The sequence below is a fragment of the Eucyclogobius newberryi genome, unplaced genomic scaffold (assembly GCF_026437365.1).
Source record: "Eucyclogobius newberryi isolate DKJ021-1_F unplaced genomic scaffold, fEucNew1.0.hap1 SCAF_5, whole genome shotgun sequence".
Taxonomy (NCBI): domain Eukaryota; kingdom Metazoa; phylum Chordata; class Actinopteri; order Gobiiformes; family Gobiidae; genus Eucyclogobius; species Eucyclogobius newberryi.
The window spans coordinates 39,157,126-39,169,781 of NW_027316167.1; the positions used below are offsets into that span (position 1 = coordinate 39,157,126).

General features: G+C 41.7%; 1 protein-coding gene across 1 annotated transcript in view; it reads right to left on the bottom strand.

Annotated features, from left to right (window-relative positions):
* The window catches only part of LOC140380756 (NACHT, LRR and PYD domains-containing protein 3-like), a 59,466-nt gene that overhangs the window by 27,201 nt on the left and 19,609 nt on the right, over nt 1-12,656 (bottom strand). Inside the window, exons 2-4 of the mRNA XM_072464656.1 lie at nt 6,003-6,074; nt 5,861-5,931; nt 5,317-5,373 (exon numbers count right to left, since the gene is read on the bottom strand). Of these exons, the coding sequence (XP_072320757.1) occupies nt 5,317-5,373; nt 5,861-5,931; nt 6,003-6,074 (200 nt within the window). The remainder of the gene's footprint in view (nt 1-5,316; nt 5,374-5,860; nt 5,932-6,002; nt 6,075-12,656) is intronic.

Genomic DNA, 12,656 nt, shown 5'->3' on the forward strand with positions numbered 1-12,656 from the left:
TGTTCCAGATTTTAGCTGCATAAAACTGAAACGCAGATTCCCCATGTTTTGTCCTGACTCTGGGCACCAGCAGGAGGCCGGTCCCTGAGGTCCTCAGAGTCCGAGATGGTTCATATGGCACTAAGATATCCAAGATGTACTTTGGTGCTAGGTCATGGAGAGACTTGTACACAAGCAGAGCTGCTTTAAAGTCTATTCTCTGAGCCACAGGGAGCCAGTGCAGAGACCTGAGAACAGGACTAATGTGATCATACTTCCTGGTTCTGGTCAGGACCCGAGCAGCAGCGTTCTGGATGTACTGCAGCTGTTTTACAACTCGTTTGGAGAGGCCAGTGAGCAGGCCGTTACAGTTGTCTAATCTACTGGAGACAAACGCATGGATAAGTCTCTCTAAATCTGGTTTTGACACTATATTTTTGATTTTGGCAATGTTTTTTAGATGGTAAAAAGCTGCTGATGTTATTGATTTGACGTGGCTATTAAAGTTCAAGTCTGAGTCTATTATTACCCCCAGATTTCTAATTTGGTTTGTAGGTTTTAGAGCGAGACTCTGGAGGTGACCGCTAACACTTTCTCTTTGTTTCTGTGGGCCAAAAACGATTATTTCAGTCTTGTCTGAGTTCAGCTGGAGAAAGTTGTTTTGCATCCACAAACTGATCTGTTGGATGCAGTAACAGAGTCACCTGCCGATAGTGAAACATAGATCTGAGTGTCGTCTGCATAATTGTGAAAGGACACATTTTCACTGCGTATCAACTGACCTAACGGCAGCATGTAGAGGTTGAACAGAAGGGGACCCAGGACTGACCCTTGGGGCACTCCACAGGTCAGGGTCATGTGGTCTGAGACACAGCTACCAATTTCAACAAAGTACTTCCTGTCTTCCAGATAGGACCTTAACCAGTTTAGGGCAGTGCCAGTGATGCCCACCCAGTCCTCTAGTCTCTGTAAGAGGATCCCATGATTGACAGTGTCAAAAGCAGCACTCAGATCTGACAGAATTAAGACTGAGGCTTTGCCCGTGTCAGTGTTCAGGCGGATGTCATTTGTCACCTTGACAAGAGCAGTCTCAGTGCTGTGATGAGGTCTAAAACCTGACTGAAAAACATCAAATGAGTTGTTTATTAAGAGGAAATCTGTGAGCTGTTGGTAAACAACCTTTTCAAGGACTTTGCCCAAAAATGGCAATTTCAAAGACATTGGGAATGTTCCAGATTGAAGCGACATGTTAACTATGTGAGTGAATGGTGCTAACAAACTGTTCAGCACAGACTTTAGAAATCTGGTGGGTAACACATCAAGGCAGCATGTAGATGAACTCAGACTGGTGATGATCTCATGGACAGTTTTGTCAGTTACTGGTGCAAAGTGAGTTAGCTCTAAGTGTCTTGGTGGTTTTAGGGTAATTTTTTTGCATTGTGGGATTTATAGCATTTTTAATGCCCTGAACTTTGTCATTAAAGAATAATGCAAACTCATTACACTTGGATGTGGAAATGAGTTCGGCAGCTGAGCTGGAGGGTTTGTTAATCTGTTTACTGTGGCAAACACGACACGCGAGTTGTTACTGCAGCTTCCAATTATTTCAGAAAAATATCTTTCCCTAGTTCTACATAAGATTAGGTTGTACATGTTCAGCTTTTCTTTGTAAATCTCTTTTTGAATCTGGAGCTTTGACTTGCGCCATTTCCGTTCGGCCCTGCGGCACTCCCTTTTCTGTGCCCTGACCGAATCATCATTTCTCCACGGCGCCTTCTGCTTATTTTTAACCATTTTAGCCTTTATAGGGGCGATGGTGTCCAGAACATTCAAAACACTAGATGTAACAGAGTTCAACAAATCATTTACATTATAACATGAGACATTTTCAAAGTTTATCATTTCCATAAACAATGCACCTGTGCCATCACTTATGTGTCTCCTCTGAACAACTGCAGGACCAACCGGAGGTTGGGGAGAAACAGACAGGTCAAAGAAGACACAGAAATGATCAGACAGAGCAACATCGATCACATTAACATTTGAAATATTTACCCCCTTTGTAATTATGAGATCTAGAGTGTGTCCTTTGTTGTGGGTGGGACCTCTCACAAGCTGAGTAAGACTGAAGGTTTCAAGGACAGCATCAAGCTCTTTAGCGTTTCTGTCACAAATATTATCAACATGCACGTTGAAATCACCTGTAATGACCAAACCATCAAAGTCTGTGCATATGACTGAAAGCATCTCAGTAAAATCATCAATAAAACTTTGGCAGTGCTGGGGAGGCTTGTATAAAACAATGAAGAGAATGGATGGAGACTGTTTTAGCTCCATTTTAAAGGATACATACTCAAATGATGAAAACACCCCAAAAGACAACCTGCGGGTAATTATTTCATCTCTAAAGACAGCACAGACTCCACCCCCTTTTTTGTTTTCTCGTGTTTAAGATTCAAACTTAAAGTTGGGTGGAGCAGATTCTATCAGAACTACATTTCCTGTGTTTTTGTCAAGCCATGTTTCAGTTAAAAACATAAAATCAAGATTATAAGAAGAAATAAAATTATTAATTAAGAGAGATTTGTTACATAAGGATCTGACATTTAGCACAGCAAGTTTCAGACTAGTTTCAGTGGGACTGGGCTTTATCTTTTCACAGGGAATATGAATCACATTTCTCAGATTGGGCCTGACTCGCATTTTGTTTTTCCATCTGTGTGATGATGTGACTACAGAAATAGCACTAGGGGGGGCTCTTTTTACATAGGGCCCCGGGTTGGTTTGATTTTTAATGTGACAATAAGTCCCGGCAACGCTGAGACCCAGTGCATCCTAGCTACGGGAGATACCAGGTAAAAGGCGAGGTTGGATGGGTGGTGGGGCTTTTGTAGCCAAGGAGAGTTTGGGACCAGGTGAGAGGCGAGGGGGGATGGGTGGTGGGGCTTTTGTTGGTGTAGTCGGCATAGCCCTTGCTATATTGGGCGTGAGTGGAGCCATCTTAATGCCTGATTTGATCAGACTTTCAAAATGGCTGGGAAGGCCCATGGGTGAGAGTGGAGATGAGAAGGAGAATGATGAATCTTTAGTGGGAGTAGATGTTGCAGGGGGAACCCAGGGCTGGTGTGAAGGCAGGGGCGATGACAGGGATGTTGTTGGGCTTGTCACAGATGGGTCCAAGGCCTTTGAAGATTGTTCCTTTGCTGGAGGCGGTGGAGGTGAATGTGGAGCAGCTGGAGCTGAATCCTTTGCTGGTGGTGGTGGTGGAGCAGCTGCTGATGAATCCTTTGGTGGAAGCTGAGGTTGTGGTGCTTTTAATGTTGAAACATTGGCTCGGTCTCTGGCTGAGGGAGCAGGAATTCTTCTCTCATTCTTCTCTTCTCTAACTATCTGCTCAGGACCCTGTCCAGGCCCAGTCCAATGCCTCAGAGCGTGGAGCAGGTTCTCTGTTAGCACCCTCACTCCACCTCTGCATAGGTGGGGGCCATTTCTCTTAAACAGGTCCTCTCGTTTCCAGAATAGATAGAAGTTCTCAATATAGTGTAGTCCTCTCGGGGAACACTCTTTGGACAGCCATGTGTTCAGCTGAAGAAGCCGGCTAAACGTGTTTATCCTCCTGTCGATGTTTGGAAGAGGTCCACTTATGAAAGTTTTGATTTCCATTTGATCAAGCACGTCGAATAACTTCAAGAAGTCTTTTTTCAAAACTTCAGTCTGTTCCCGCCGCATGTCCACTGCACCCACGTGCACAATCAGCTGTTTAGCTCCTCCATGCTTAGCCATAATATTTGGAAGGAGTGACGTTATCTCAGAAACAGTGGCGCTTGAAAAAGAATGTGTTTATCTTTTCATGCGTCACGTGACTTATCGCGCCGTCCCCAACTAAAACAATCTTGACCTTGGCTCCTGGCACAGATCCTCCTCGCTGTATTTTGGCCACGTCATCTTTCCTTTTTTCATTTAATTCCATCTCTGAAAGTGGTAAAAATCTGTTGGTGAGCTGTATTTTAGGTGACTTCACGTTATCTTTGTATCGTTTAGGCTTTGCTCCAAGTTTGTTCCAAGAAACAGCCTGGTCTTTCTGGTTTTTAGACAGTTTTGGAAACGACACAGAGTCACTGCGGTTAAGGTTGAAAGTAGCAGTTTTTCTTGTAAAAAGTGTGCTCTTCTTACCGTCGGTTGACACAGGAATGGTATCGTGAAGAACTTTGTCAGATTCCAAAACAAATATCCGTGTTTTCAGCTCATTAATTTCTTGTTGATATTTCCGACAGCGTTCACAGTCTTTCTCCCTTCTTCTCCCGGACATGTCGCTGGCGTCAGATATGTCGTTAAAACTGGAAAAATGGTCTTAAAATCCTTGGTTTACTTGAAAAAGTCTAAAGCAAAAATGTTTGGAAGACAAAAACTGATTAAAAAGCAAAATAAATAAGGAAAACAGCGATAGCAAGCGGAGCGAGCGAAAAAGCATGTGCACTCTTCGGAAGCAGGTTACATCCCTGATTGACACAGAATCTTCTGTATTCTCGTGCGTAAGGCTCCGGGAAGGCTGTAAAGAGCCAGATTTCTCGGCAGGATTTTGCGCATAACGTTTTCTGATTTTATTAGCCTTTTGGACGTGCATTTTGTTAGATATATGTATTATTATACCAACACAAAAATAAAATAAAAATATTATAATTTTTCTTTTTTTTTTTTTAACCTCTATATGGGAAATTCATAGGTAAACTCATATTTACACATTTTCACATATTTTTTTTTTAGCAGTTATAATTGCTATTAGTGGCCTACAAAACATCAAAATGTATGTTTTATGATCATAGAGGAGCTAAAATTGTAATAAAACAGTTTGGCACAGTTGGCACATATTTGGATAACTTGTTCCGAATATACTTTTTGATACAAAAAGGTCAACAGCACCAAAATGCCTGTTCCTAGAGATCTGAAACTTTAGACAGTTGTTGTCAACAAGATAAACATCATGTACAGTGAACAGCATATGCACACAATGAAGTATGTCTTGCTCAGGACCATTACAAATTAACAATATTCAGGCGAGACTAAAAAAGGATGTTTTGTTTATTTTTGGGCTTCTGTAGTGTAAGTTCTGAAGCCCTGACAGTGTTCATGTGCACATCTGCAGAAACTAGAAGGCCTAAGCTTTCTAATGATGCATCACACTTGCATGTGGAACATAAGATCCTCTTTTAATAAGCAATGCCATTTGGGTATGTCCAACCATTGTGCACAGGGCGAAAATAGGTGGATGATAACAGGTTAAACCTGCTGCTGCTTCACTGAACTGTAACTGTCTAAAGTGTGAACAGTCAGACTCACCGTGGATCAGTGCTGCCCCCTGGAGGCGGCTCCTTCACAGAGTCACTCATCATGGACCTGAAGAAAAGCACAGGAAACAGTGACTGAGACTGAGCTCACTTTACTCACACTAAAGTTTCCTTTATTCATGGGAAACACAGTGGTCACATATAGAAATAAGTCAATTAAATACAATGTAAAGTGCCTTTAATCTGGCTTTTTGTGTCACATTAAATGTATTTTATGAGTCAGAAAGTTTGATGTGATAAAGCTGCTCTCTAGAGTAACAGAGACTCATTTGTGAATAAATGACTTGTTTGACCTCATCAATAATCATCAAATCTAGAATAAATTGACTCTGATGGAGATCATTCTGTCTCAATGGATTTAAACGCTCGAATAAATTTGGAGAGGCTTTTAGAAAAATGATCAAACTGAACAAGAGACGTCCATAAGAATAACCCAGACTGTGGCATTAGTCCAGGATAAAGCTCAGTTTGTCTCTGTTAAACTTCCACGTTACAAAAGCACTTTAAAGCTCTTTAAAGCTCTTTAAAGCTCTTACATTTGTGTTTTAGAACATGAGATCTGTCGAGTCTCAGTTTGTTCACTCACATTTCTGTTACTTTCACTTTCCTGCAAAAACACGCACACGACTAAAACTGGATTAAGAAATATAAAAGAGGCTGTGAATTAAAGTCACTCACGTTGTGACGCTTCTTGGTCTCACTTCTCAGTCCGAGGAGGTTTTTCTGCTTCTTAAAACTCCATAAATGTCTCTAAAGTGAATAAACAAGGAGTGGAATCTGCGTCAAGAACGACCAGGAAATGGGCTCGTTCACGTTGTAATTGTAATAACATGAACCTGACACAAGAGGAAGTGTTTGCAGGACAATGCACAGGCCGTATCATCGCGTTTATGTTGTTGAAGCTCAATCCACAGCGGAGATGTCACGTGTCCGATCGAGGGGAGCTGTCTCTTCAGCACCACGCACGCGCATGCACGTATGACACGTGATCACTCTGTGCGTCCACATGTCATTTTCAGACGGGTTTTTAGAGTGCTTTTGGGGATCGTGGTGAACAGGAACACTTGAGCAGTTTACAGACTTGTATCATATGTACATGAGAAGTTCTAAAGATAAAAGCTGGAATTATACTTTTGGGGCTGTGTGGCATTTATTTATATTTATTTTTTTATTTTTTAGAGAGCCCGTCTCCATGGAAACTTAAAGTCACAACAATATGAGTAACAGACGTTCTGTTTCAGCCGCCATTTTGTGACTGTAAAATTCCACTGAAGAATTCGGACAAACTCAAACTTTTAACACAATTGAATCTGAAATACTTTGATGATTGGACGACTCGTTGAACTAAAATGCAGTTAAGATGAATATATATTATAATATATTTGAAGTTTTATCCCAGAATTGCAATTTTTAGGTTGAAAGTCACGTTCTATGGTGTGAAAAGCATCGTAAAAACCTAAAAAGAGGATTAAGTCTTGAGGGTCAGAGTTGTCTGCATCATCAGTTCCATCTAACACCAGTCTGATGTTGGAACTAATGTGGCGGTTTTTCATGAAGACACTTTGTGTCTCGTTTATGCCCGAAAGTCCAGATTTGAGACGTTTGGCATAAACTGAGGCCAGTATTTTACAGTCTGTATTGAAGCGTGTGATTGGACGCCAGTTTTCAATCATCAGCGGATCCTTTTAGGGTTCAGGGATCAGGCAGACCACGCCTTGTTTCACTGAAGGTGACATTTCTCCCAAGGTGACACATTGATTAAGCGCTTTAAACAATGGCTTTTCAATCATGTCCCAGAATGGAGCATTAAAATCCCCTGGTGACATCACACCGGGCAATTTGCCTTTGTTTAGGGCTTTTACCACTTCCTGTAGCGCCACAATCGATATCGCTTTTTCACATTGTGACTTAAAGTCTTCAGGAATACTTGGATTATTTTATTTTTTATTAATTGAGTCAATAAATTGGTTACACACATCTGGTTGAGAGTCGGACTGATATTACGTTTTCTTTTTAAGTTTCTTTGTGATGGACCCAAACAAGTTCTGCTGCCGTTCAAAGGCCACGCCTCCAAATACTCACACAAGTATATAAATACACACGTAGGGATGCAGACCTAAACCCACGTTCAGGTTCAAGTCCGGATTCGAATCCAGAGGTTTAGGTTCAGGTCCGGACCTAATGAGTCTGGCTGAACTCATGCCATATTTGCATAATGTTACTACAGCATAACACAAGCTGCTTGGCTCAATTAAGACACTTGAACAAGGACGACTATCAAACACAAGGCTTAACTGCAGTGAAATAAACTCACTTTATCTGGTTTATTCACTGTTTATTAACAGAAGTTACAACTTACAAATCACAAGCTGCTAGCTAACACACATTCATGTGTTTTACTAGAGGAACAACTTCCGAACAAGAGCAAGTTGAGTATTGGTATTGGAGCAGCTGTTTCAGCTGATACTATGTTTGTAAGTGTATTACTGGTTTGACTGGGCTGTTCCCACACTTGAAGTTTAATGCTTTAGATACATTTACACTCTTTCATTTTGCAGATCCATTGGCATCAAAGTCATGTAAAAACCTTCAAAAACTAGCATAACAGTCAACTAGAACCACTATAAATCAATCAACTTAGCAGTATCAAAAATAGAATATGAAAATATTTTACACTACACACAATACATCATATTAACCGCATTAAACACAAGACCATATTTAACAACTGTAGAATACAAATACTATTACAAAATATAAGCTCCAATTAATGAATCCAGCAATTAAACAATATTACTTTGACTTAGTATTTACTTAGATGTATAAATATGTATATTGCACAATAACCCACCTAAATAAATGCTACATCACACCACAACATAATACAGTTATTTTATTCATATTGTAGCGACCCTAGTCCAGGGCCGGCCCAGCCTATAAGCGAACTAAGCAGCCGCGTAGGGCCCCGAGGCGTTAGTAGGGCCCCCAGTCTGGCAACCCGTCTTATGAGAAGTGCAAGCGCAGCGTGCGCCACTAGTGTAGTAGCGCTGCTGGCGCGGCAGCGACACACAGCGGTAACATATAACGCACAAACCGCATTTATTTGTAATGACAATCTGGCAACCGAGACACCAAACCTGTGCTGATTGGTCAACTTCATTGTGCGCGAGCAGAACGAGAGCAAAACATAAACACAACACAACGTGGTCCTCATGTCCAGAGAAATATATCTCCTGGTGCCGAAAAACGAAAGAAGAAACTTCTTGACGATGTAAAGAAACTGCAAACTCAACAACACTCTCCAGGTATTGAACTTCTCTTACAAAGAGACGGTTAATGCTGCTGTTTGAAACAACACGATTCTGTCACGTTAGTTCGCTCAGGCTGGAGGCGAGGAGAGCTCTGCCCCGCGCACAATAATACGTCTGAATGAAAGATAATAAGCTTCACATTTACACCAGCCCCGTAGTGTCAGCTGCAGGTGAGGCCGGTGAGGGGCGTCTATGCCCCGGGTCACTAAGAGGCGGAGATCCGGTCCGGACGAGCGCCGTCTTGTCCAGAACCTCTGACGTGAGACTTTGGAGTGAACAGTGTGCGGCCCCTGTCCCGGGCCCCTGTCCCGGGCCCCTGTGCAGCCTCAGTCAGAGATGAGCGGGTTTGAGTTTGCGTCCCTCTCTCTCACATCACCATGCGTGAGATCAATCGTGACTCGTGATGTCTGTTTTACTTTGACTTCTTAAAGTGGAATGAGAGGAACGTAAAGGTTTATGCATGTCAGGTCCATCAGCCAATCACATCGCAGCATTGTTTCATGTCCAGTGTGTGATGTTCTGATCAGAACAAACATTTATATTCTAATTCACTTTTAATAGAGCAATAAAACATTTCAATTTATTTAAAAAGCATCATTAGACTATTTGTTATAAATTATAATAAATTGATAGTGAAAAATAACCAGACATATTATAATTACGTCTGTTATAGAATAATACTATATATTTTCATACAAAAGTGGCAAAGCTGCAGAAACGCAGTCTCTTCACTATAGCTAGGTTTGGACCTTCACTTCTCGTTCTGTTCATTCTCTGGGAATAACTTGTTTGCACTGTTTTATCAGTGTTAATTGTTAATCAAGCAATGCTTATACTATTTGTTTAATTTAATATAACTTGTTTTGTCACTTTGGTAAGAAGGAACAGTTGGGAGCTGTAAAAGATAAATTAGTAAGGATAACTATTACTTTTACATTTTCAGTTAAAATGAATCAATTTGATCATAATTATTTTTCATAGCCAATATTGTATCGAGTAATTAAGTACACTAATGTATTAATAACTGGCTTTAGTCATTTTCTCCTGGCAGTTTCATCACATCATCATTTTATAGCATTACAACCTCAACATTTTACTCTGGACCACATTAAAATGCAGCAGAAGACCCAAAAAAGGTCTGAAAATCTCTGGGGGAGGGCCCCCAGACCCCCCCTGTTCATTAATTTAAACTGCTAATGTGGCTGTAGACCCTTAACGCCCACAAATACGCCCAAAAACATATCTGGGACGTGTGTTATTTGTACAGGGAGTAGAGGTGATGTCAGCGGAATACCAAGTTGCATTGTGGGATTTAAGTTATCAATATTTGAGCTTGTGAGGTGTTGAGAATAAACTAACTGGCAAACGGATGCGTTGGAGTTTTGGTGTGCTTTGTTAGCGTTGAAGAAAGTTCCCATATGTGAATTGTTTACTGACAATGGCAATAAAACTGATTCTGATGACGTGGTGAGGGGCCCCCAAAAATGTTTTCGCTTAGGGCCCCCTGAAGGCTTGGGCCGGCCCTGCCCTAGTCTCTAGTGCGCGTGTGCGGTCTCTGGGGCGGAGCTAAGAGCGGGCTCAGGAGACGAGGTGATTTCTGATGTTCCTGTTCCATCACCATGGTTACGGCCAACAGTAACCAACTCTGTTCAAGAAATAAAGTGACAACTTCGGTCTCTCGCGTCTTTAAACTCATTGCGCCGGCTTCAACTTCTGCCGCGGGGAAGACGCGTGCGTCGCTGATGCTCCGGGTGCACCATTGACAGCGATGTCAGTGTTTACGTCTTTTCTAGCGCGAATTTCGCGATCTACGGAAGGTTTCAGATCGTTTAGATTCTAGAACGTAAAGGATATAGAATGTGAGTGGTAGATTTTTAATGAGTCCAGAACCGAATCACCGGGGTTTCGTTTTTTTTGGACCTGAACCGAAACGTTTTTACAAGTCCAGATCCGGTCCGTCGTAGCGGTACACATCCCTATCCACACGTGGTACATTCTGTCAGTCAAACTCTGAAACAGTCACTCAACTCTTCTGCTCACGTCCCAACACCCCCACCTTTATACATTATAAACCTTCTGGTAATTCTGGCAAAATGTCATTTTCACACATCAAAATTCAGAAAGACAGAAAATAAATAAAAAGAAATCGCCCTCGACCGACTAAAGTCCAGTGCGCTCTCTCTGCTTCTATATTCCCAGTTTAATATTGAAAAAGTTGTGTGTTCTTGACTTCCTTTTGAGACGTGAGTGGGACATTTTCATCTGCAGGTCCTTCTTGATGAAAAACTCCTCTTCAAACACAAGTTCAAGCGCACAACTCTCCCACATGGAATAACAGATATGTACTTGTGAACAGGAGATGGACCTTTCTCCACCAGTGCTTTTCTAAAGCTGTTCCTGGAGAAAGAAGAACATTTGGTGTGAATTCTGTGCCAAATATCAGATCTGCTGTAGCCAAAGAAGATCTAAACAGATTGTCCAGTCTCTCCCAGGATCTCTGACCAACAGGGTTAAACAGGATATAATAGAGTCTAAGGTGACCCCTGTAATGAGGACTCTTTGTGTGGACGCTGCTGAGTTATGGGATTGTAAATGGAATAACAATTAAAGCCGCAAGCGGCAATGATCGGCCCTCGCCATGCCGCCGCCGCCACGCCGCAAGAGAAGGGGGCGCTAACGCGCCCCAATGGTCCTTTTATTACGCCTACTGCTGAATCTGTGACGCTGTCACATCTTCTCCCCTTTGTTTTACTATCAAAAAGCAATTTTATTTTGAATTCTTGGCAAGACACCGTGACTCTTTGAATAAAAATGTGGATAACTTTTGATGGTCCACCCCTGAAGATGAGTCTCACCAAATTTCAGGTTAATATGTCTAACGCCCCAAGAGGAGTTTGTGAAAGTCTAAAGTGTAAACATGTTCTGGCGATTTCCCCATTGGAATAACATGGGAGGTTTTGGTCATCGCTACGGCAACGCCGTAACAATTATGACATGGGTCTCATTGACTTTTTTGATGGGGATGCTAAAATTGAGTTGTGTGTCAAATTTCATATAATTTCGCAAAACTAAACATTTAACCTCCATATAAAATCTGTAGGGGGCGCTGTGGCGCCAAATTAATTTATTTCACTTCAAGTAGGTTTAGGGCAAAGAGTTTAACCACTGATTCTAATTTGACGCAATTCGGACTTTATCTGCGCAAACGGCAGAAATGTTAAATTTGGGAGATTTCTGAAATTCTAGCTACAGTTTGCGGCTTCGCCGCACAGAGACCGTGAGAGGTATCAATGTAATTTGGATAACTTTTGATGTCTCACTCCTCAGTAGCATTTTCACCAAATTTCAGCTTTTTAGGGCCAACGCCCTGGGAGGAGTTTGTAAAAGTAAGACGTTTGGAAAAACTCCCAAGTCATAATTAGCCATTTTTGAACCAATATGGCCAACATTTGGTTGGGCGGACGGCGTTGCCGTAATAATATTTTTTACTTCTCTTGTCACCATCTACCTCTGTGCCAAATTTCATGATTCTACAATAAGATTTTTTTTTGGTAATTTTCTATCTTAATGCATTTTTGGTACATTTGAGGGCGCTGACACGCCAATTTTTTAAATTTTAGAAAAGGGAAATAGCCAGAATGTAAGGAGGCACGATTTTTAGAGGTGTGTAAATTTTTGTGACTTTTCGTCAATGTTCACTGGGTGAAAAATAGGGGGGTTGGTCCCGAGAAGAAGAAGAAGAAGAAGAAGAAGAAGAAGAAGAAGAAGAAGAAGAAGAAGAAGAAGAAGAAGAAGAAGAAGAAGAAGAAGAAGAAGAAGAAGAAGAAGAAGAAGAAGAAGAAGAAGAAGAAGAAGAAGAAGAAGAAGAAGAAATATAGCCGCAAGCGGCATCCAACGGCCCTCGCGGGCCGCCGGCCTTCCGACTCTGCGCTTTCGACTTGATAAAGATGGCGCCCTTATTGTGTGTTGAATTAAAAAAGAACTTGACAGACGGCGACACATTGGACATGGCCAATCCAGA